Source organism: Rhinatrema bivittatum, chromosome 6 (assembly GCF_901001135.1).
Source record: "Rhinatrema bivittatum chromosome 6, aRhiBiv1.1, whole genome shotgun sequence".
NCBI classification, from domain to species: domain Eukaryota; kingdom Metazoa; phylum Chordata; class Amphibia; order Gymnophiona; family Rhinatrematidae; genus Rhinatrema; species Rhinatrema bivittatum.
Window position 1 is genome coordinate 180,992,348 of NC_042620.1, and position 25,712 is coordinate 181,018,059.

At 47.2% G+C, this 25,712-nt stretch overlaps 1 protein-coding gene across 6 annotated transcripts in view; it reads right to left on the reverse strand.

The window, feature by feature from the left end:
- FAM126B (family with sequence similarity 126 member B) overlaps positions 1–25,712 on the reverse strand; it is a 221,862-nt gene that overhangs the window by 18,907 nt on the left and 177,243 nt on the right. For all 6 annotated transcript variants that reach the window (XM_029606225.1, XM_029606224.1, XM_029606227.1 and 3 more), the window contains one exon: positions 19,883–20,042. In XM_029606225.1, coding sequence (XP_029462085.1) covers positions 19,883–20,042 — 160 coding nt within the window. The remainder of the gene's footprint in view (positions 1–19,882; positions 20,043–25,712) is intronic.

Sequence of the window (25,712 nt, forward strand, 5' to 3'; positions counted from 1 at the left end):
TCACTAGTCACATATATGGGACTCCCTAATTAAGGGTTGTCTTAAAAAAAATAAAAATAAAAGGGAGGGGGGGGAGTAAAAACAATTCAGTGGGGCAGTGTATTTTTTGCAAACTACAAAATTTTTCTAACTCTCAAAAAGATGTTTAAGAACAGACTTCCAAAACTGCTATCACACTAGAAGGGTGTGTCTAGGCAATAATAGGATGTGAATGTGTGGACTAAATCCATATCACAGCCCTGTAAATCTCTTCTATTGATGTTAGTCTGAGATGGGCTACTGATGTAGCCATAAAACCCATGATATGAGCCTTGATGTGCCATCTGCCTAAAGTCAAACCTGTAATCTTACAAAGCTTTCTGATTCTGCGATCCCAGGCTTGATGGGGCAAACCCCCCCCCCAAAACCCAAGAAAGCCCACTTAGCTTTATTAAGTCCACTTCAGACAGAAGACAATGGATCTTTTGCGATCAAAAATGTGCAGAGCTCATTCACTTTGACTGGAATATGGCCTTGAAGAGAGATTAGAAAGATGGTCAACTAAAGTAGAAATCTGTCACAACCTCAGTGGGAACACAGGATGCATGAGTGGTACTGCACTATTATGATGAAATTTAGTATACGGTGCATACGTTACCTGGGCCTGGAGCTCACCAACTCTAGACTGAAGTGACTACCAAAAAACTGACCTTTCAGGAAAGGTGTTTTAGTCTACAAAAGTTCAGAGGCTAAAACAGGGCTATCAGCTGTGTTAAAATTGCATTGAGATCATAACACATTATGGGCAGATTTACTTTCTTAAAAGAGTTTCTTACCCACCCATCTACAAACCTACACGAGTTGCACAAGAACAAGCATAAAATAAAATTAACAAACATATCATGCAGACTTTTCAAAATCTTAGAGCTAAATATAGCCTACATGACATCAGCAAACTTACTATTTGCTGATGAAAGGCTTCAAATGAAATGCATCCTGCACAAATCTAACAAGTAAGAGTTGCACACAAATTGGTCTTTCTGCTATATGACCATATGCACCAACTGCATTGAAATGTTTCCTAACAGAGTTGGTTTTGAGCCCAGGCTTAGATGTGCAGAAATTATTCAAGAAGTTTTTATGTGGGACAGAAGAAAGGAATCTAGGGACTTGCTGTTATACCAGACAGCAGAACTCCTCCATTTGCAATCATATGATCTTCTGGTGGTCTTCTTAGAAGCCAGAAATACTTGAGACACTATCAGTGAGATAACAAGAGCATACCACTAATTCTTCAACATCGAACGTGCGAAAGTCAACATCTAAGCCGGAAAAGTGAGATGGATGACGTAACATGTCCTGATTCTGCACTATAAGAGATGGAAAAGGGGTCCAACATAATTGATAGATAAAGCCCAAAGATTTGGAAACCAAATTTGTTTCAGTCAAAAGAAAGCAACAAAAATCACAGTCTTCTGTTTTATCTATTAAGATTTTTGCATTCGTGGTACAGAGGATATATGTACAGAAGTTCATTTCCCCAATTTAGAAAGAAAGCATCTGTTTTCTAACCTTCTCCTGGAACAGAATGCAGGTAGTTTTTTTCTTCTGAGTTGTTATGAATGGATCTATCCTAGGAGTTCCCCAACAAAGAAAGATGCTATTCCCTACATGTGGACTCAAGGATCACTCAAAGTCCAGCTGGTGATTCAGCTTGTTTTCCAGGGTCTTTTCTATCTTTGCCAGGTAAATGTCTTCCAGGGTTGTTATGTTTGAAATGGCCCAACCTCACAACCTAACACCTTTATAACACAGAAGCAGATATCTAGCTCCTTCTTACTTGTTGAAGAAGAATATGACTACCTCAATTTAACTAACCATCTGATTTCTGAAAACCCAGAAACATAGAAATAACAGGAAAGGACCACAGTCTGCCCAGCAAACATGGTAGTATCTGCTGTGCCATAAAGTCACCCCTATACTTAGTTTCCCAGACCAAAGTCAAGGACCTTGTTGGTTGCTGTTTGGGTCCAATTCCCCATTACCTCTTGCCGTTGAAGCAGAGAGCAATGTTGGAGGTGCATAAAAAAGTATCAGGCTTATTGGTTAAGGGTATTAACAGCCACATCAGCAAATTACTCCTCTTCTTATTTGTTTTACCAGGCTGTAAAATTCAATGTCTTTGTTGTTTGCTATCTGAATCTAATCCCCCTTTCCCTCTGTCGTTGAAGCAGAGAGCAATGACGGAGTTGCATCAACACTATGAAGGCTTATTGGTTTAGACTAGTAACGGCCACACTAGCAAGTTACCTCCATTCACTTTTTTCTTCATTCTCATCCTCTAGCCCAGACCTGGGCAAGGGGCGGCCCGCGGGCTGCATCCGGCCCGCCTACTGTCTGTGACCGGCCCGCCCGTCTTAACTCAGAGTTGGCTGATCTACACTGCTGAGAGCAGACGGAGAATGAACTTTTTTTTTTTTTTTACAGCGTCCGGTGGGGGGGAGGGAGTGACTCGAGCCAAGGCACGCTGCCTTCCAGTGTTGCCAACCTCGCTTATTTACCGCGAGATTGGGCTTCTTTTTGTAGTCATTCGCGGGTTTTTTTTCTGATTCGCGGGTTGCTTTTAATTGGGCTATTTCTTCTGCCAGTCGCATTTTTTTGGGCTTGTTGGGCGGGACATGTGCTCTGATGTTACAGTGATTGGCTGCTGCGATGAAGCCTGTCCATAGCAGGCGCACCCTATCCCTATAATTGCAGCAGTAAGCCAATCAGAGCAGGAGCTGCAAGCCTTGTTGATGCACACGTCAGGAGCATATTTTGTGGGCAGACCTAGCCAGCACTGCACAGTATCGCACGTGGGCGGAACGCGAAGGCCAGGAGCACGGCATTGGAGCGCAACAGCAAAGGAATCCAGAGTGTGCAGCCACAGCCAGGTATCAGGAGGGGAGGAATTAGTATGTTGGGAGGGGAAATGAGTATGTGGGGGCTAGAGATGTGCTTGGAGGGGGCTGGGGAGAGGGGAATGAGTGTGTGGGGGGCCAGAGATGTACTTGGAGGGGGGAATGAGTGTGTGGGGGGCCAGAGATGTACTTGGAGGGGGGAATGAGTGTGTGGGGGGCCAGAGATGTGCTGGGAGGGGGGAGTGTGTGTGTGTGGGGGGCCAGAGATGTGCTGGGAGGGGGGATGAGTGTGTGTGGGGGGCCAGAGATGTGCTGGGAGGGGGGAATGAGAGTGTGTGGGGGGCCAGAGATGTGCTGGGAGGGGGGAATGAGCGTGTGGGGGGCCAGAGATGTGCTTGGAGGGGGGAATGAGTCTGTGCGGGGCCAGAGATGTGCTGGGAGGGGGGAATGGGTATGTGGGGGGCCAGAGATGTACTTGGAGGGGGGAATGAGTCTGTGCGGGGCCAGAGATGTGCTGGGAGGGGGGAATGGGTATGTGGGGGGCCAGAGATGTACTTGGAGGGGGGAATGAGTGTGTGGGGGGGGGGGGCCAGAGATGTCCTGGGAGGGGGGAATGAGTGTGTGGGGGGAATGAGTGTGTGGGGGGCCAGAGATGTGCTGGGAGGGGGGAGTGTGTGTGTGGGGGGGGCCAGAGATGTGCTGGGAGGGGGGAGTGTGTGTGTGTGTGGGGGGCCAGAGATGTGCTGGGAGGGGGGAATGAGTCTGTGCGGGGCCAGAGATGTGCTGGGAGGGGGGAATGAGTCTGTGCGGGGCCAGAGATGTGCTGGGAGGGGGGAATGAGAGTGTGTGGGGGGCCAGAGATGTACTTGGAGGGGGGAATGAGTCTGTGCGGGGCCAGAGATGTGCTGGGAGGGGGGAATGAGAGTGTGTGGGGGGCCAGAGATGTACTTGGAGGGGGGAATGAGTCTGTGCGGGGCCAGAGATGTGCTGGGAGGGGGGAATGAGAGTGTGTGGGGGGCCAGAGATGTGCTGGGAGAGGGGAATGAGAGTGTGTGGGGGGGCCAGAGATGTGCTGGGAGGGGGGAATGAGAGTGTGTGGGGGGCCAGAGATGTGCTGGGAGGGGGGAATGAGAGTGTGTGGGGGGCCAGAGATGTGCTGGGAGGAGGGAATGAGAGTGTGGGGGAGCCAGAGATGTGCTGGGAGGGGGGGGGGGAAATGAGAGTGTGGGGGAGCTAGAGATGTACTTGGAGGGGGGAATGAGTGTGGAGGGGGCCAGAGATGTGCTGGGGGGGAATGATGTAATTAGGTCCTCCATATTTTCATTGAATCTTTGTATTTAACTTACTGTTTGTTTATGAAGGGATAGTATATATCTTTATATAGTATTGGGTAGAACTGAGTTAATTATATTAGTCCGGCCCTCTAAAATCATCCCAATTTCTCATGCGGCCCCATGGGAAAATTAATTGCCCACCCCTGCTCTAGCCTTTAGGGATCCACAGTGTTTATCCCATGCCCCCTTTGAAATCTTTTACTGTTTTTGTCTTCACCACTTCTTCCGGAAGGGTATTCCAAGCATCCACCATTCTCTCTGTGAAGAAATTTCCTGACACTGATCCTGAATCATCCTCCCTGGGGTTTCATTTTGTGACCCTTAGTTCTACTGATTTCTTTCCAACGGAAAAGATTTGTTGTTGATTATGTATCATTAAAAAATTTTCAGGTATCTGAAGGTCTGTATCATATCTCCCCTGCACCTCCTCTCCTCCAGGGTAAACATATTTATGTCCTTCAACCTCTCCTCATAAGTCATTTGATGGAGACCACACATCATTTTGGTTTCCTTTCCCTGGATCGCTTCCATACTGTCTCTGTCCCTTTTGAGATACAGTCTCCAGAACTGAACACAGTACTCCAGGTGAGGCCTCACCAAGGACCTGTACAAGGGGATCACCTCCTCCTTTTTCTTACTGGTTATTCCTCTTTCTATGCAGCCCAGCATTCTTCTGGCTTTAGCTATCACCTTGTCACATTGCTTCGCCATCTTCAGATCGTAAGACACTATCACCCCAAGGTCTCTCTCTTGCTCCATGCACAATAGCCCTTCACCCCCCATCACATACAGCTCTTTTGGATTACTGCACCCCAGATGATTGACTCTATAATTCTTGGTATTGAATCCCAGCTGCCATATCTTTGACTACTGTTCAAGCTTCCTTAAATCATATTTCATTCTCTCTACTCCTTATGGTGTGTCCACTCTGTTGCAGATCTTAGTATCAATCGCAAATAGACAAACTACCTTCTATCCTTTCTGCAATTTAGCTCACAAAGACACTGAGCAGAACCAGTCCCAACAACGATCCCTGTGGCACGCCACTTAACACCATTGTCTCTTCAGCATAGGTTCCATTTACCATTACATGCTGTCTTCTATCCGTCAACCAATTTGACGCTCACTCCCTAGCTTCTCATTTTATTCATGAGCTTCTATGTGGGACCATATCAAAAGCTTTACTAAAGTCCAAGTAAATCACATCGAGTACTCTTCCCTGATCCAATTCTCTAGTGACCCAATCAAAAAAATCAATCAGATTGGTCCGACTGGACCTTCCCCTAGAAATTCCATGCTGCCTTGGATCCAGCAACCCACCAGATTGAAGATAGTTAACTATTCTTTCCTTCAGCAGAGTCTCCATTAACTTTCCCACCACCAAGGTGAGGCTAACCAGACTGTAGTTTCTAGCCTCCTCTCTGCTCCCACTCTTGTGAAGCGGGACCACCACCACTCTTCTCCAATCTGTCGGCACCACTCCCCATTTCTATGGATCTATTGAACAGGTCCTTAAGTGGACTTGCCAGCACATCTCTGAGCTCTCTCAATATCCTGGAATGTACCTCATCCGGCCCCCATGGCCTTGTTCTCTTTCACTTTTCCTAGCTCTTCCCATACAGAGTTTCAACTACTGCACCCCCATCCACAGTCTTGTTAACTAGCAACGGTCCTTCTCCAGGGTCTTCTTTAGTGAAAACCGAACTGAAGTATTTGTTTAATATTTTGGCCATTTCTTCGTCTCTCTCTACACTTTGACCTTTGTCACCTTTCAATTTTATTATACCACTTTGGATCTTTCTCTATCTGAAAAATGTTTTGTCACCTCTCTTTACCTCTTTGACAATCTTTTCTTCCATCCGACTTTTAGCTTTCTTGATTTCTTTCTTTGCCTCCCCTCAGTTTCACCAGATATTCTTCCTTCTGTTCCTCTTTTTGGGATCCTTTATATTTCTTGAATGCTGTTCTTTTTGCTTTTATTTTATAAGCCACCTCCTTTGAGAACCAGATCGGTTTCTTATTTCTCTTACTTTTGTTGACTTTTCTAACAGATTTGTTGGTTTTGCAATTGCTTCTTTTAGTTTAGGTTGAACAAAGGAATAGATGCCAATAGTTCTACCTCCAGGTACGTTCCCTTTTCAATAAAGTCCATATTTTTGAAATTCAAAACCTGGCTCATCGTGTGATTTCTCCGTATTCTATTTGTTTTATCAAACCAAACCATTCAAGGATCACTGATGTTGAGGTGGGCACCCACTGGGACATTAGAGACATAAACCCATTAGTGAGCACTAAGTCAAGTATCTCATTCTGCTTCATGGGTTCCATTACCATTTGTTTGAACACAGCCCCTTGCAGGGCATCCACTATCTCTCTACTTCTGGTAGATTCCGCATAAGGGATTCTTCATTGTACGACTGGCAGATTAAAATCTCCAACCATCAACACTTCTCCCTTTTTTCCCACCTTTTGGATGTCTTTGACCAGATCTCTTTCTAGCTCTTCTGTTTGAGTTGGAGACCTGTAAACCACTCCAGTAACAATGGATGCACCATCATTTTTTTTTTAGGCTGGCCCATAATGCTTCTTCTTTACCCCTCATTCCTTGCTGTTCAATTGCTTGGATATTGTTTTTGACATAAAGAGCTACTCCTCCCCCTTTTCTGACCCCTCTGTCCTTCCTTAACAAGTTGTAGCCTGGTATGACCATATCCCAATCATGAGAATCCATGAGCCATGTCTAACCGCTACAAAGTCCAAGACGCCTCCATCATTAGGGCCGGCAGGTCTGGGATTTTATTGCCCAAACTGAGCATTTGTAGTCATAGATTTCCAATTCTTCCTTGATTTGTTGCATTTCCTAGACACCTTGTCTGCTTTTTTGAGCTGATTGATTTTATTTTTTCCTCCTACTTCCTGTATTGCTTGAGGGTGACATAAATTTCATTGGCCATCTCCTGCCGCTCCTATTCTGTAGGGAGATATCCCATGTTTTACCACTGAAAGCACCAAATATGAATCATAATAGCCAAAGAAGCATGCAGTCAAATACTAACAGGCCCCCAAAACACTGTCTCAGTTGAAAAACAAGAGACCTTGCCCTGATAAGAACTTTACATTGAAGGATACTTTATCTAGATCTGCCTGTGCCTGTGTAAATAGGACCAAGGCAGAAGGACATTACAGCAGCTAAGCCCATAAGCAGAGTCCAGAGCTCAGAAAGACCCCCACCCTTGGGAGAAGGGGGGCAGTCAGACTGAGAAAAACACTTTGGCATAATATCTTGGCATACAGGATGTGTCAGTACCCCTCCTGAAGAAATGGGTAAGGGGAAAGAGACCTGCAATGTGGCAGGACCTCCCCAAAGTAATGGGGAGGTGGGAAAAGATGTGCAATGCAGCAAAGACCCTCCACCCACCATGTGATTATGCATGAGCATATGCATATTTATCAGCGAGAAAGTAAAAGAAAGTGGGGGGGGGGGGGGGGGGGCGCAAATAGAGAGAAGGAATTGACCCTAGGAGTGAGACCCTGAAAAAGGAAACCCTGAGAGCAAACCCTGGGGGCAAAAACAGAAAAGGACCCTGGGAGCGAGACCCTGAGAAGGGACCCATGAAAGAAAAGGAACTAGACAAGCAAAAGGGGAGCCCTAAGCACACCAGCACCGCTTGCTATCGAGAAGGGAGAAGACTAGGTGTGGCCAAGAGACTGGGGTAGGAGACCAAAGAGAGGAGATGCCCTGCTCAGGTGCAGAGAGTGAGATGGAGTCTGAGACGATGAGGGGCGAGAGCAAGCCCCAAACAGCCCGGTAAGTACCAGAGGCAGAAGCCAGTCTCCTTCCCGGATCGCTGCCAGCTCTGCCAGTACCAAATCCAGGAAGCAAGTCCTTCCCTGCATACATTCCCCAGACCTCCAGCCAGCATCTGCTTCAGAGGTGAACAGAGGGGTAGCACTTGAAGTTAGGACCAGGGGTAAGTTAGCCATAAGTATTAATATATAAAAGCAGGCTAAGGTTTATGGCATGTTGGTAGCCACCCATGGTACAAAACTATCTCCAGGGAAAACTGGTGCTTAGTGGCCAGGATGTTAGAGACAGGAATTGTTATTTTCTAAATGCTATGTCTTACCAAATCTGAAAAATAAAGGAAAATTAGTTTCTTACCTGATAATTTTCGTTCCTGTAGTACCAAGGATCAGTCCAGGACACCTGGGTTGTGACTCCGCACCAGTAGATGGAGACAGACTAAAACTTGTGGGCGGAGCATATATGCCCCTGTGCCAGTCACAGCCCCTCAGTCATACGTAATGTCAAAGTAGACAAAAGCCAAAAAGGCAACCATAACTAACCATACAAACTTGGTAGGGAAACGAAAGAAATCCAACACCCCTACCGAAACCAGACTCCCAAACCGGGAGAGCAACTCAAGAAGGGTCAGCGTAGACTCCCAAACCGGGAGAGCAACTCAAGAAGGGTCAGCGTAGTGAAAGAAACAATAAAGAGCGGACTCTCCATTACTATAGCGCAGCACTGTGGGCGGGATCCTGGACTGATCCTTGGTACTACAGGAACGAAAATTATCAGGTAAGAAACTAATTTTCCTTTCCCTGTACGTACCAGGATCAGTCCAGGACACCTGGGATGTACCAGAGCCAACTTACCGAGGGTGGGAAGCAGAGAGTCCCGCTCGGAGTACCCTCTCTCCAAAACCCCCAGCTTCAGTAGCCTGAACATCCAACCGGTAATGTTTAAAGAAGGTATGCAACGACTTCCAGGTAGCCGCCCTGCAAATCTCTTGAGGCGACACCTGAGAAGATTCCGCCCAAGACGCAGCGTGAGACCGCGTCGAATGAGCCCGAAGACCCACTGGCGGCGATTTTCCATGCAGAAGATACGCAGAACCAATGGCTTCCTTGAGCCAACGGGCAATTGTCGTGCGGGACACCGCAGCACCTTTCTTTGGACCCGAAGTCAACACAAACAGATGATCCGTCACCCGATACGGATTAGTAACCTCTAGATAGCGAAGAAGGGACCTCCGCACATCTAGTTTTCCCAAGTCTTTCGTTTTCGGGTCCGAAGACTCCCCAAACATGAAAGCGGGAAGTTCAATCGACTGATTCAAACGGAACGACGACACGACCTTAGGAAGGAAGGAGGGAACCGTCCGCAAGGAAACCCCCGAATCGGAGATGCGCAAGAAGGGCTCCCTACAGAACAACGCCTGTAATTCTGAAACACGACTGGCTGATGCAATCGCCACCAGGAATACGGTCTTCAACGTGAGATCCTTGAGCGTATAACGTTTCAGGGGCTCAAACGGCGCTGAGCATAAGGCTGAGAGTACCCAGTTGAGGTTCCAAGACGGGCAAGGGGCCGCAACGGAGGACGGAGGTGCTTAGCCCCCCTAAGAAAGCGGGAGATATCTGGGTGGAGAGCCAGAGAGACTCCCCGGACCTCACCTCGCAAGCACCCAAGCGCCGCCACTTGGACCCGAAGGGAATTGCACGCTAAACCTTTGGCGAGCCCCGCCTGGAGAAACGCCAAAATATCAGAAATAGAAGCGGAAGTGGGATTCAGACCCCGCTCCACGCACCATTCCTCAAACACTACCCAGACCCGAACATAAGCCAGGGAAGTAGACTGTTTTCGGGATCTCAGCAACGTAGTAACGACCGCATCCGAGTAGCCTTTTCTTTTCAACCGGTACCTCTCAAAGCCATGCCGCGAGACAGAAGTGATCCGCATCCTCCAAACAGACGGGGCCCTGCCGAAGAAAGCCCCGCGAACCCCTGAAGGCGAAGGGGGGCGGCCACCGACAACTGGACTAAGTCCGCAAACCAGGGACGGCGCGGCCACTCCGGCGCCACCATGATCACGTTGGACGGGTGCAAGTCTATGCGCCGCAGAATCTTGCCGATCATGGGCCACGGTGGGAACACATACAGAAGCACATCCGCCGGCCAGGGAAGCACCAACGCGTCGACTCCCTCTGCGCCCCTTTCGCGACGTCGACTGTAAAATCTCGGAGCCTTTGCGCTGTGCCACGTGGCCATCAGATCCATGTGGGGCGTTCCCCAAGTCTTGCAGATGAAGAGAAACGCCTCTTCCGCCAGCTCCCACTCTCCGGGATCCAGACGGTGACGGCTGAGAAAATCCGCCTGGACGTTGTCGACTCCTGCAATGTGGGACGCAGCGAGATGGCTGAGATGCCGCTCTGCCCAGAGCATCAAGAGCCACGCCTCCTCCGCCACTAGAGGACTTCTTGCCCCGCCCTGGCGATTGATGTAAGCCACGGTGGTAGCGTTGTCCGACAATACCCGGACCGCCTGTCCGCATACTAGGGGTAGAAAAGCATGCAGCGCCAGACGGACCGTTCTGGTCTCCAGCCGGTTGATAGACCACCGGGTCTGCGACTCTGACCACAGACCCTGAACCGACTTCCCTTGGCACACTGCCCCCCAGCCGGAAAGACTGGCATCCGTGGTCACCACCGTCCAGTCGGGCAGCAGAATGGACACTCCACAGGAGAGATGCTTGGAATCCCGCCACCAGCTCAGGCTGGCTCGCGCCTGACCCTCGAGAGGGAGAGGTAGATAAAAATCCTTGGAAACCGGTTTCCAGCGGGAAAGCAATGAGGACTGCAGCGGTCGTAGATGAGCGAACGCCCAAGGGGCTAACGCCAGAGTGGATGCCATAGACCCCAGAACCGTCAGGTAATCGCAGACTCGTGGCCGGTGTAGCGACAGAAGACGTAGCACCTGAGACTGCAGATTGCATATCCGTTCCTGAGAGAGAATCACCTTGCCTCGCTTCGTGTCGAAAAGGGCTCCAAGATACTCCAAGGACTGAGAAGGTTCGAGATGACTCTGTTGTAGTTGACCACCCAGCCCAGGGACTGCAAGAGCTGTAACCCCCTGGTCACCGCCTGCCGACACAGACTCTGAGACTTCGCTCTGATTAGCCAATCGTCGAGGTAAGGGTGAACCAGCAGGCCTTCCCGCCGCAACTGCGCCGCCACGACCACCATCACTTTCGTGAATGTCCGAGGCGCTGTCGCTAGGCCGAACGGGAGCGCCCGGAACTGGAAGTGCCTGCGCAGAATGCAAAACCGCAGGAACCACTGAAAAGCTAGATGGATGCCTACATGAAGGTATGCTTCTGTGAGGTCTAGGGACGCCAGGAATTCGCCGGGGCGCACTGACACGATCACGGAACGAATGGTTTCCATCTTGAAATGAGGAACCCGAAGGCATCTGATGACTCCCTTCAGATCCAGAATGGGGCGGAAAGAGCCGTCTTTCTTGGTCTAACTCGTAGCCGTGTCTTATCACGTGGAGGACCCACTGATCCGACGTCATGCTGGCCCATTCCTCGAGAAAGAAGGAGAGACGCGCCCCCACGTTTGGGACAACGTGCCGAGGCCACGAGGAGGGATGGGCCGGCCGGACTTCATTGTGAAGGCTTGGCCCCCGCACCCGACGGAGCCCCTCCTTGCCGGCCAAAACGCTTGCCCCGAAAGGACTGCTGCCACTGAGCGTTCCGCGAGGAGGACGACCTATATGAGGATCCAGAGGATCTTTGCGGTCTGGACTTCCTGGGCCCCCGGAACCGGGCTCTGCCTGAGAAGGAAGATCGCGGACGGGCCCTATCCTCCGGCAGCTTAAACGCTCGATTCTCACCCAGGGAAACCAACAAATCATCTAACTCCTTGCCAAATAGCAATTTCCCTTTAAATGGCAATGCCCCGAGGTGAGCCTTGGAAGAGCCATCTGCTGCCCAGTTGCGCAGCCAAAGAAGACGACGCACCGACACCGCTGCCACCATGGAGTGAGCCGAGGTGCGCTCCATGATCTGTAGCGCATCGGCCCCATAGGCAATGGCTGCCTCCAACCTGTCTGCTTGAGAAGCTTCCTCTGCAGAGAGACCTGCATTCGCCTGAAGGACTTGAGCCCAGCGCAGACTAGCCCGCATAGCAAAATTCGTGCACATGGCGGCCCGCACTCCTAGGACAGAGACCTCGAAAATCTTTTTGAGTTGAACCTCCAACTTCCGGTCTTGAATATCCCGGAGGGCTGTCGCTCCCGTGACCGGGATGTTAGACCTCTTCGTGACAGCGGACACCGCCGAATCCACTTTTGGGAGCCGGAGGAGCTCCAGCGCGTCCTCCGGCAAAGGGTAAGGCTTGTCCATGGCCTTGCTGACCTTCAAATCCAACTCCGGAGTATCCCATTCCTTGAAGAGGATATCCGTGGACGAAAAAATGAAAAGGAAAAGCAACCGCCGGCCCTGTGAGCCCGAGCAGGACAGGATCCATATTTGCCTCCTGGCGGACCACCACCGGAGGGGCATCAATCCGCAGCTCCTGGAGAATGGCCGGGATAAGCGGCGACAGCTCCTCCCTAAGGAACAAACGCACCACCTTGGGGTCATCCCCATCGACGGCCTGTGCTCTTTTCCCCGTAGCGAGCTGCGCGGAGCCATCGGACGCTGCCTTCCCGGCTCCCGGCAGGGGTTCCTCAGAGGCCTCCGTGTCCGCCTCGGCGGATTCTTCGGACTCCGAGCCCTGCGGCACCCCTCGCGGAATCCGCTTGCTCCGGCCCGCGGCCTGGGCGACCTTCGCCGTCCTCCTGGCCGGCTTTTTCTTCGGCGGGGACCGGTGGACCCGAGCGCGCGAGGCGTCCCCCCGACTGCGCTTGCTTCGCCTATATCGGAGCACCTTGCGCAGCAAAGCGCTAAATCCTCTGAGAGCTCGCCCGAATCCGAAGAATCGATTTCCGAAGTCCCCTGGGACCGGGGCCCCTCCGAGGGGGCCTCCCCCGCCGCACCCCACTGCGGGGAGAGCTCAGGGGGCAAAACCGAGGCCTCCACCGTTTCGCGTGAGACTACCCGGCCGGTGGACAAAATGGCCGCCACTCCCGCGGAAACCGGGAAAGAACCAGGAGGCCTGTCAGGGGCCCCTCCCCCCTGCGACGGCGATCGTGCCACCCGGGAACGGGTCCCCCGAGGTGCCCCCGATGATCCCTCGTCTCCCGGGACACAGGCCGAGCAAAGGCCGTCCCGGGAGAGACGCGCGCGCGCCGAGCCGCAGGCCCTGCACTGCGAGCCGCGCGGCATCGAGAAAATCGCGGGAAAACAAAGGACGCACCGAAAAACACTGAGGGGCGCTGAAGAAAAAGAAAAAAATCACCGCGGCGAAATCGGCGACCTCCCCCCTGCCGACGACGCCCCCCCCCCCCCCCCCCCCGAGCGGGACGGGACGGAGCGCAACGCCAGGCAACGGAGAGCCGACAGAAAAAAAAGTCAAACACTTTTTTTTTTTTTTTTTTTTTTTTTTTTTTTACAGAAAACGCTGTCCCTGGTACTGAAAAAGCCCTCTGTCCTGCAGGGGTGAGTGAACCGGGCTCCCCGGTGTCACCCCTGACGCTGCTACTAGTCCAGCCGGGTCCTCAACCCTAGCAGCGGCCTCCACCTGGGGAGGGTAGTCCCCTCAGGACCTCTCAACTCCCCAGGGAGGCAGGGCAACCGGGACTAAAATTAACCAAATTAAACAAAAAACCCAATTTACAGAAAAAAACCAAATAGGCCTAATAGAAAATAAAACCCAAAAAGCGAACCTGACTAACAACCAGAATCAGGCCCGACAGGGCTGTGACCGGACCTGCACCACCTACTGGAGACAGAGTAAGACTGAGGGGCTGTGGCTGGCACAGGGGCATATATGCTCCGCCCACAAGTTTTAGTCTGTCTCCATCTACTGGTGCGGAGTCACAACCCAGGTGTCCTGGACTGATCCTGGTACGTACAGGGAAAAGCCTATTTCTGAGGAGAACACATTGTCTTTTTCCTGAGATTAAGATCGTGAAGTGAAGTGGGAGGTGCACTGGGAGTGTCCTTTAGCAGACAGGTACCTGCATCCCCAAACTTGCTTACAATTCTTTAGTTTAAATGTCTGATAATATATGATCTGATTTTCTCACTTAGCATCCTCCTTCCTGCTGTAGACAAATGTAGGCCATCCTTACCATATAGCCTTTTACTGCTCCATACATGACCCCAGCCTCCAATGTATCCAAAACCACTTTCTGTACATTAGGTTTTGAGCCAGGAACTGAAATTATCTATATGGCATAGATGTGAAGTCCTTTCTTCCAGGGGAATCAGGAATTCTAGGCATAGAGACTATTTAGGTGATCTCCCCAATCAAGGCTGAATGCATCTGTAGTTCACATAATTAAATGGGATTGAATTTGGAATGGCATGCCCTTGGTCAAACTGGAATGGGAAAGCCACAGAGATAGGGAGTCTGAGCTTCTCTAGTATGCTGATACAGTCCTTGACTGGCTTGATTCTGCTTGAAATTCAAGGGCTATTGGACATCTCATATGGAGACAAGCAGTGATCTGCTGAGGCTACAACACTCATTCTCAATATGGTCCAGCCCATCTACTGAAATTGCATCATGCACTCCACTGCAAGCATTATGTCTGTGGTCTTGCCAGCAGGAAGAAAAACTATAGGAATCATGTCTCGTAGAGCTCCTATGAACTTCAATTAAAAATGAGGGGCTTTTGAGGAAATTGATGGCGAACTCTAATAACTAGCATATGTATGGTGTTGCACATGTATTCTTCCACTCATGTCTGAGATATGTTCTTCACCAGCCAATTATCCAAGAGGAGAAACCTCCAGTTTGTACAGAAGCGCTGCAATGACAATTAGACATGTAATAAAAACAAAAGGCAATATGGTGACTTTCCATAATGAATCAGAAATATTTCTGGTGCCTCAGATGCATCTCTATGTATGGAAAACATTTTGCTATTCAACAGGTATCTGCTAAACACAGGTTGTGTAAGTTTCACAAATTTAAACAGATACAACTGTAGCATTGTTTAAATGAAAATTACCTTCACAACATCTGATATGCAAAATCTTTTAATGATCTGTACCAAATGCTACTTCTAATGACATTGCTCCCTAGTTTTATATATTGCTAAAAAAGACCTGCAAAAAAAAAAAAAAAAAGCACTGCAAAGGTTTAGAGAGAAGCTGGGAAAGATCTAGCATATGACCTATTCCTTGGTCTTACTGTTTTGGTGGTCAAAATCAATTATAGTTTCCTTATCTGCTAGTTTGTTCTAATCTTTTGATAGCTTGATAGAGCTCAATATATGTTTAGGACCCCCTTGTAAACTGGCAAAAACTGGTTATAATTAATGAATGCAAATGTTAGTATTGTCACGGGTTAGTAGGAACACGGTTTCATATGTTGCATTACTGTTCTATTCTTCAGTCTGTCATGAATGTGGGTAATTAGAGAATTTTGGGCATTGAGAATATTTCAAATTGTAATTTTCTTGTTATGATGAAGGGTTTTTTTATATCTGGCAAAAAAAAACCCCAGTTATATATTTTGCTTTCAATTGCTTTAAAATTGACTGAGTAATTGGAAAGATGAGTTTGTTAAAATGTTCTTTTTTGGTAGAACACTTTGCAAAACCTTTAAACATGAAGTGGTTGTCTTTTTGAAAACTAATAGGCTGAAAAAGATACATTTGGTTTGGCAGCCTGTTGAAAAATATTCTAGCTTATCCACAATCCCCTCTAGATCTGTTTTCTTTTTGGAGTTTTAATATTTAGATTCAATTTATTGTAGTATGTTTAGTTTATGGTTTGTATTCATTTCTCTGTATTTTTGGCTTCAAATAAAATACTCTTGTACTAAAAAAGATCTATGTGAGTATAAGCTTTTAAAATGTAGAGCACATAGCCGGTTTTCCCTGTTTAAAAGGGAAATTAGAGTCTAGCATAACCATCTTGAATTTTTTCCATATGAGGTATTAGTTCTAGGTGCTCAGGTATAGGATTGGATAAAATCCTCCAATTTTATTGGGAAACAATGTACCTGAAGTAAAATTCCTACTCTTTCACCTGCAGTAGTAGTACATGTTCAACCCTCTGGCCGGCAAGACAGAAGAGACTTCCAACTTAAGTGGATCCTGGTATTTGACAAGCATCAGTAATTTCTTAGGAGGACATTTTAATAGGTGTAATCTTTTCACTTTCACTATCTGAAGGACCCCTGCTGCTAAAGGCTGTATAAAATCTTAGCCTCCCTCCTACAGGGAGACCTTTTGAACAAAGGCTGGAGTACTGGCTATCATCATTCGACTGGGCAGCAGACTGGGGCTTAGAGCTTCTATCTTAATGATGCACAGCATGAAGCCTCGATAATTCCTGTGGCAAGCTGAACCCTGGAAGCATTTTCTTTTTTAAAAAACTGTTTGCTGGGTTAATAACTCCTGTACTTCCAGAATACAAAGTGATTTGCAGGTGGGTGGTGGAAGAGAGGCTTTGAACTTGAAGAGTTGTATGGTGGTCTTTCAGTGATCTACTGCCTCCAGTAGATTCTTTCCAGTGCAAGGCACGTTTGTGAGCCTTTCCCATACATTTTCACAAGACCAAAAGCTTGAAGCCATGAGTCTGTGCTCATCAACAGTGATGGTTTTTTATGGAATTTTGACAATATAGGCTGAGTATACTAGATGTTTTTCACATTCTTCATGGTCTTCCAAACGTGAATGAAATTCCTTCTGTTCCTCTTGAAAAGAATCAGTGAATTTTTGTGCCCTTTCTAGAATAGTAGGAACAAGCTTTATAATGTCAAACTGGTAGGATGCTATGTAGAACTATAGGATAGCATTCTGGTAATGCTTCTTCCCAAAACAGTCCAAGGTCTTAATGTCCAGAGAGCATAGAGGCATGTATCTTAAGTTTCTTTGCATTTTTCAGGGCTAAAGATTGGTTTGGCAACTGGGACCAATCAAACCCCTCAGCTGTCTTGACATGGTACTGGGTACTCTTATTCCTTGGTCTTATTGTTTTGGTGGTTTAAATTGATAGAGTTTCCTTATCTGCTAGCTTGTTCCAAAAATAAACAATAATGTAACATATGAAACTGTGTCCCTACTTATCTGTGACAACACCAACATTTGTCAGAATCAATTAAACCAGTTTTTGCCAGTTTATTCAATATATATGTTTATATATTAATGTGTACTTTGGACCTCTTGAAACTAGCAAAAACTGGATTGATTCTGACAAATGTTGTTGTTGTCACAGATAAGTAGGGACACAGTTTCATATGTTACATTATTATTATTATTGTTCTACTCTTCAAGGTACCTTTAAACATAAAAGTACCTCCTTCTTTCTAACTAGGAGCTTGGCATGTGGGCTCTTCCACAACCTCCTACACATATCCTACTAGGAAGATGGACGGACAGTACTACCAATTCCTCTGGGGCATCCAGGTATTTGAGACAATGAAAAAGCTATGCTCTGGGTTCTCCTTTGAGCTTTAAATTAACTGGGATGTATTTGGTCATCACCTGTACAATATTTGTAAAGAAAAAGTTCCTCAAGTGGGGACATGTGTTACCTCTGGAGTTAAGGGTTCCTTCATATTGCATGGGGAACTCTTCAGATTTACTCTCAGAATAATAGGTAATGTCTTGGAGGGTGGCCAACTCTTGAATTAACTGCCTTTCAGCACTGAATATAACTCCTGGGGCCTTGGGGCAAGTCAGCACCAAGGAGCTGGAAAATCTTTCCTCTCTAAGCCTGTTTGGCTCTGACTTGGTGCACTTGATACCAAAAGGGGAGGCAACTGCAGGTGTGTTGGACACTCCAAGTGGGGTGGAGCCAGTCAATGCTTGCAGTTCTGTATTCTTCACATGTGGAACCACTGCCTCTTATTTGTCTTTGGAACTGTTCCTCAAAGACTATAGAATTGAAGCTATGAGGGTAACCAGCAGATTGAATGGTTCTCTCCACAGGTTTGGAGAGGCCCTGAAGGTATGAAGCTAGGCCTTTGGGGACCATGATAGTAAATGCTTTGGAAGTAGATAAAGCTATCCTCCAGTCACGGCCAATTTGGGTTTTGGTGTGCAGCCTCTAGAATATCCTTGTTCTTAGAATCATGTCAAAGTTTATTAGTGCCAGTTCTTCTACACCTGTGAACACTTGGTGCTGTGTCTTCTTGGCTCTATCCTGAAACAGTGGAAGAATGAGGTTTCTCTCCTCACTAGGGCTTCTTCCTTTGGTACCAAAAGTGTGGATGCTTCCCTTTGGCACATCCATACCACCACTGCAGTTCCACAGGCCTTCATTTTCATCTTTGATGCTAGTTCAGTGGATCTGGTCTTCTTCAATTCTGCAAGATAGGAGTCCAATCCAAACTAGTAATACTTAATTGCCTTTGGTAAAATCCTTAAGCAGATGCTACAAAGAGTCAAGTCATGTTCGCTTCTGAAGCACATGAAGCAGACTATGGTTTGTGAGGAACATCTTCTGTGTGCACTTTGGGAAAAACATGAACAGGCAACTCTAGCCTAAAATGAAAAGCTCATTAACAGGATTGTCAAAAAAGCAAGAAAACTTACTGCACAGGGAAAAACTACTTTCTGAAGCACGTTGTTAGAAAAAAAATGTTCTAAAGCAAAAAACTGCCAAATAGAGTCTTCACATGCATGCCAATTCTCATGCTTCTGTGCCAATTCTCATGCTTCTGTGCTGCCAGGACATTTTTTCATAATACAGCTGACCCCAACTGGGGTTAGCTGCACTCAGGAAAAATGTACATCTTGCCAGTGGAAACAAAATGGACCAAGGAATGCTGGAGGTATATAGAAGCATGAAAACTGTCATGCATGTTCTTTAGTGTTTGTAAACACTTTCTAAGAATGCTCTGGAAATCCTACAATTTGTGCTGAGGCAGCAAGGATATCACAGTCAGTGAATGGTGATTCCACTGGTCTTTGAAGAAAATTCTTAAAGTTTATTTGTATACTAAAATGGGTATTAAATATTACATTTCTTTATTCCTATTAGTTTTGGACAATTCTGCAGAATAAACTGCAATAAATGAAGATATTAGTTCAGTGGAGAAAAGTAGAGAAAGACACTAATCAGTCTATGGCATCTGTAAGAATTAGAACAATTTCCTAGTGTTATCCAGCCAAAAATCAGACAGTCCCATCTCAAAGTATTTTTCAGTAAGTGGATATTCAGCAATATGAACAGTTTGGTACAATGAGATTTGATTCAGTTATATAATATTAGATTAGTAAACTCAAGTTATAGGTTTTTTTCAAAAGAAGTATGCTTGTACCTCACCAACTGGGCACACCAAGTACCAGGCCAAGCATAGTTCACATTATTTCCCCACCTATGCAATGCAAATTTCAGTCTCTTTTATTAACCTCTACTTATTCTTGGAATCTGGTGTTAGAGGCATCATAAAATTTCTTGCAGAATGGAGTCTCCTCCAATTACACTGCCACAAATACTTGAGATTTTCAAACCTTATCCTCTTAACCTTCTATTGTGTCTTTCACACTAGCAGTTCCAGCAAGCACCGTGTTCCTCCTTCCCTCAGTCCCATCCAAACTAACTGGTAAGAGGCTACAGTTTCTTGAGGTGAAAGAGATATACAATAGGGATTTTTTTTTTTTTTTTTTTTTTTTTTTTAAGAATCTCAGGACAAATTTGACAAGTTTTTTCTGAACTCCATTTTCTAAACACACAAGCCAGAAGCCATTTCACACAGCAATGAAAAAGCAGCATGGAGGCGAGCTTTTGGAATGCACTAGAGCAGGCATGTTTACCTTCTCTCTTCCAGCGATGGCGGCGGATTGATGCTGTAGTGATGGCGGTACGAGAAATCCTTTGTACTGTGGGCGTCACCTCTACTTTCAGCACCTTCTGGCCTTGCTGAGAAGTATCTGGGGCATCAAATGGTAATGAGTTTTTCATAGCATTTGCAACCTAAAATAAAATAACAAATTTTCTGTAAAAATTCTACAATCAGCCTGAACTCAAATCAGTAGTAATTCCATGCTTAAGCAAAAAAAACAAAACAAACAAACCCACACATGATCTAACAGTACTATTACTTTCTGCCTTTGTTAGCATCTTGGTTTTGATAACCAGACTTTAAATTACAAGCTTCTAGTAGGACAGGCAAACTACTACTACTCATTTCTATAGGGCTACTAGATGAATGCAGTGCTGTATAGATGTATATAAGACAGTCCCTGCTTTGTGGGACTTACAATCTACAACAAACAGAAGGTTTCAGGTAATATATTTTTATTAGAGCAATCATCATTAAAATCAAGAGCATGATTGGGAAGAGCCAGCGTTTAAAGTTTAAAAGCCAGAATTTGAATATGGCCAAAGGGGCATGACACACTCACTCAGAAGACTGTTTTAGGCATATGAAGCAGAATCAGCAGGTGGCAATAGAGAAGGGAATAGTTAATAGCAGCTTTCCTAATGAATGGGGGTCACAAGAAGGGATGAGGAGCTGAGAGTAAAGGGACTTACAGATGAGTAGGAGAAGCTTGAACTGTATGTGGGGAGCTAATGTCGTGACCTGATAGAAAGGATTACATGCTTAAAATGGCAGTGAAGGAAGATAAGTGGGACAACTAAATTTTAGACAGATTGTGATAGAAGTGGATTGTACAGTGGCGGGCATATGATCAGGAAATGTCAGTCATCTTTGTAGGACAGTATGAATTGCTGTACCATAGTAATTGCTTTTAACTGCTTTTTGTCATTTTGCTTATGTTTTGTTTTTAATTTGTCTATCCTTATGTATGTAACCCTACTTTGTAATCTGCCATGAACTACTATTTGTGATTTGTATGGATAATAAGTTGTAATAAATAGTAATACTACTAATACAAGTGAGGAACAAGTTACAATAGCCTAAGCTGGAAGTGAAGAGAGAGACTACATAAGGGCTTTGGTAATGTTCAAAAAGTAAAGGATGGATTTTAGTGATGTTATAGAGAAGAAAATGACAGTATGCAGAGAAGTGAAGTGAAGATTACCCCAAGGTTGCAAACTAAAGGGACTAGATGACTGGCATTACCCACAGAGAGAGAGAGAGAAAGAGGGAATAAGTTCTTTGGCCATAGTAAGTTTGAGTTGGCAGCTGGAAATCCAGGTGATGCCAGACAAGTAGGCTGAGATTTAAGATTGCACTTTTGTTGAAAGTTCTGATGCCAATGGTTAGATCTGGCAGTTACCAGCGTAAATATGGTAATGAAAACTACGAAAATAGTTGAGAGCACCAAAGGAACAAGTATAGTGAAAGAACAGAAGAGAAGAAAATCCAGGAAGGATTGCTGGATACTTTAGCAAGGGCTGTCTCCATGAAATGTAGAGGGAAGAAGCCAGAATGAAGTGGGTCAAAAATAGCTTGGGATGCATGAGAGTCAAAATAAATACTGTCTGAAAGAAAGTGGAAATGCAACAAATCTATTTACAGGAGGTAACCCACATTACTAATCTGCACCCAGTTGCTACAAGTGTCATATTAAACCTCACCCAAATAACTTCAGCTCTCAGTCTCAGACATTTATTTGTAATCAAAAGTAATCCAACAGGTATCTTCTTTACATACACCACACCCACTCTACACATTGATCATGGAAGTTAATATCAAACTGAAAACAAATGTTATGCAGCCAAGATTGTTTCCAGCTAAGAAGGACCACTAGCCCCATATCTTAATTTTAAAAAGTTAATTAAAAAAAGGATCTTTTTAAAAATGCTTTGACCTTCCATTTCCAATTATGACTTCCATTAACCTCAATCTGAGTGGAAATAATTGGCTTCCAATTTTTCTTTATGGGGTCCTATAATTTTCCCTTCCAAAAACATGAGAATATGTTTTAATTTGGATAAATGGAGTTCTCTGGCTTCCAAAAATTAAAAATGAAATTTTAAAGATTTCAACAAAGATAAGAGACAAGATAGAATTAGGAAATGAAGATCTAAGAACTAAATATTTATTCTGTGAGTGAGAAACTCAAATATAACTAAGAATGATGAAAAATACATTAAAAAAAAGTAATATGGGAGATACCTAAACAAGATGATCTTCAATATAAACCTACCAGGAAATAGATCAGAGTAGATCTAGGAAAAGATGGATGGATGATGATGATCTAGAATGAAACCAAACAAGAACCTTTGACAGATGACATTTTAACAAAAAAGTTGCTAAATAAGACACTATTCCAATTCAAATAGTTTTCTGACTAGGTCTGAGAAAAGGTCAAAAAGCAGTAAGCACAGGACAAAGAAAGGAAAATTAGGTTCTTACCTTTGCTAATTTTCGTTCCTGTAGTACCATGGATCAGTCCAGACAGCTGGGTTATGCCTCCCCTCCAGCAGATGGAGTCAGAGAGAAAACTGAAAGCACCCCCTAGATATACTGGTGTGCCACCTGCGGTCCTTCAGTATATGTGATATCAAAGCAGACAGGAATCCAACTATGATAAATGCCACCCCCAAAATTTTCCAAAAACTCAGAGTGTATGCCAACCTAGAGGCCAGATCAAACAGGAACCTCCAGAAACACAGACAAACAAATAGAACATCAAAAATGTACAGGTAACATGCAATAACCGAACAGGGTACCGCGAAAACACGCGTCATCTGTGGCGTGGACACGAACCGGAAAGAAAACACGAGCGGACTCCCAGAAGAAGAGGGCGGGCGTCTGGACTGATCCATGGTACTACAGGAACGAAAATTAGCAAAGGTAAGAACCTAATTTTCCTTTCCCTGTACGTACCAGGATCAGTCCAGACAGCTGGGATGTACCCAAGCCGCCTTAACTGGGGTGGGACCCTGAGAGTCCCGCTCGAATCACGCTGCTACCAAACGACTGTGAGGACGGCCCCCTGACATCCAGGCGATAGTGCTTGGCAAACGTATGCCAAGATTTCCAAGTGGCCGCCCTACATATCTCTTGGGAAGAGACCAATCGATTCTCCGCCCACGAAGTCGCCTGAGCACGCAACGAATGAGCCTTGAGCCCATCCGGAACAGTTTTACCGCAGCCAATGTATGTGGACGCAATGGCCCCCTTCAACCACCGAGCAATCGTAGCCTTAGATGCCGGCAGCCCCTTCTTGGGCCCATTCCACAACACGAAGAGATGATCCGACTTTCGAAATTCGTTGGTAACCTCCAAATATCGCAGGAGAACTCGCCGGACGTCCAGACGTCGCAAGTCCTTACCTGGAGGAGACCGCAAGTCCTCCGCCGAGAAGGAGGGTAGCTCAACCGTCTGGTTGACCTGAAACGCCGAGACCACCTTAGGTAAAAAGGACGGCACGGTTCACAAGGAAACACCCGAATCAGAAATACGCAAGAACGGTTCCCTGCAAGAAAGAGCCTGGAGCTCCGACACTCTCCGAGCCGAGGAAATAGCCACAAGAAAAACCGTCTTGAGGGTCAGATCCTTCAACGAAGCCGAGTGTAGAGGCTCAAACGGAGCCACACACAAACCACGTAGAACCAAATTCAAGTTCCAGGAAGGACAGGGAAGCCGAAGAGGAGGACGTAAGTTCCTAACCTCTCGCAAGAACCGAGCTACATCGGGATGACACGCAAGGGAAGACCCGTCCAACCGACCTCTTAAGCATCCCAGAGCCGCCACCTGGACACGAAGCGAATTATAGGCCAACCTTTTCGTCAGGCCCTCCTGCAAGAACATGAGGATCTGAGGGACCGTCGAACGCTTAGGTGTGATACCCAATCCGGCGCACCAAGCATGGAAGACCTTCCAAACCCTAGCGTAAGCAAGAGTAGTAGAAGACAGACGCGCTCGAAGCAGGGTAGACACCACCGCGTCCGAGTAACCACGTTTCCTCAACTGTTTCCGCTCATAAGCCAGGCCGCCAGACAAAATCGATCCGCCAGCTCGAAAACCACTGGACCCTGACTCAGAAGGTTGGGAAGATGACCTAACCTTAGAGGGCCGTCCACCGCCAGGTTGACTAGATCCGCGAACCATGGACGACGTGGCCATTCCGGAGCCACGAGAATCACCGGACCTTGATGGGACTCTATGCGGCGTAACACCTTCCCCACCAGGGGCCACGGTGGAAACACGTACAGAAGGATGTGACGGGGCCACGGCAGTACCAGCGCATCCACTCCTTCCGACGCGTGCTCTCTTCTTCGACTGAAAAACCGCGCCGCCTTCGCATTTGCTCGAGTCGCCATGAGATCGAGGTGCGGAATCCCCCAGCGCTGCACGATGAGCATCATTGCCTCCGGCGAAAGCTCCCATTCGCCGGGATCCAGATGTCGTCGACTGAGGTAGTCTGCCTGCACGTTGTCTACGCCGGCAATGTGGGAGGCCGCTAGACGCGAAAGGTGGCGTTCCGCCCAAGTCATCAGCAGCGCAGCCTCTATCGCTACCGCACGACTTTTCGTGCCCCCCTGCCGATTTATGTACGCCACTGTAGTCGCGTTGTCTGACAGAATTCGGACCGCCCGGCCGCTTACCAGTGGAAGGAGGCGACGCAAGGCTAGACGCACCGCTCTGGTTTCCAGGCGGTTGATGGACCACGTGGACTGGCGTGCTGTCCAGGTGCCCTGAACAGCTCGGGATTGGCAGACCACCCCCCAACCAGACAGACTGGCATCCGTAGTCACCACCAGCCAAGATGGGGGTTCTAGGGTCACTCCTTGGAGCAGGTTGTTCGGATTGAGCCACCAGGCGAAACTGGAGCGGGCCTCCTCCAGTAGAGGGAGTTCCAGACCGAAATCCTCTGATCTGGGATCCTATCGAGAAAGCAGAGATCTCTGTAAGGGCCGCATATGCGCGAAGGCCCATTGTACCATCTCCATAGTAGATACCATATGACCAATAAGCTGTAAATGATCCCACACCGTGGGAGATGGGAGATCCCGCAAACGTCGGACCAGGGTCATGAGATTGAACATGCGCTGACGAGGAAGAAAAACCTTGCCCACCGAGGTATCGAAGCGCGCGCCCAAAAACTCCAGTTGTTGTGTCGGTTCGAGTCTGCTTTTCGCGAAGTTGACTACCCAACCCAACGACTGAAGTTGAGTCACTACCAGGGAAACCGCCCGTTTGCAAGCCGCGTGCGACTTTGCTCTGATGAGCCAATCGTCGAGGTAAGGGTGCACAAGTACCCCCTGCCGACGAAGAGAAGCCGCGACCACGACGAGCACCTTGGTGAACACGCGCGGCGCGGTGGCCAGACCGAAAGGAAGGGCGCAGAACTGGTAATGGGACCCTAGCACCATGAAGCATAGAAACCGTTGATGACGCTCTCGGATACCGATATGGAGATAAGCCTCCGTCAAGTCCAAAGAAGCCAAATATTCTCCCTTGTGGACGGCCGCAATAACAGACCGTAGAGTCTCCATCCGAAAGCGAGGCACTCGCAGGGCCTTGTTTACCCCTTTGAGATCCAGGATGGGTCGGAAAGTACCCTCCTTTTTGGGAACCAGAAAATAAATGGAATACCGACCTGTTCGCAACTGGTCCGGTGGAACCGGAGTCACCGCCCCCAGAGCCTGTAAGTGATCGAGCGTCTGAGCTATAGCCAGCCTCTTTTCCATCGGACCGCACGACGATACCAGAAAAAGATCCCG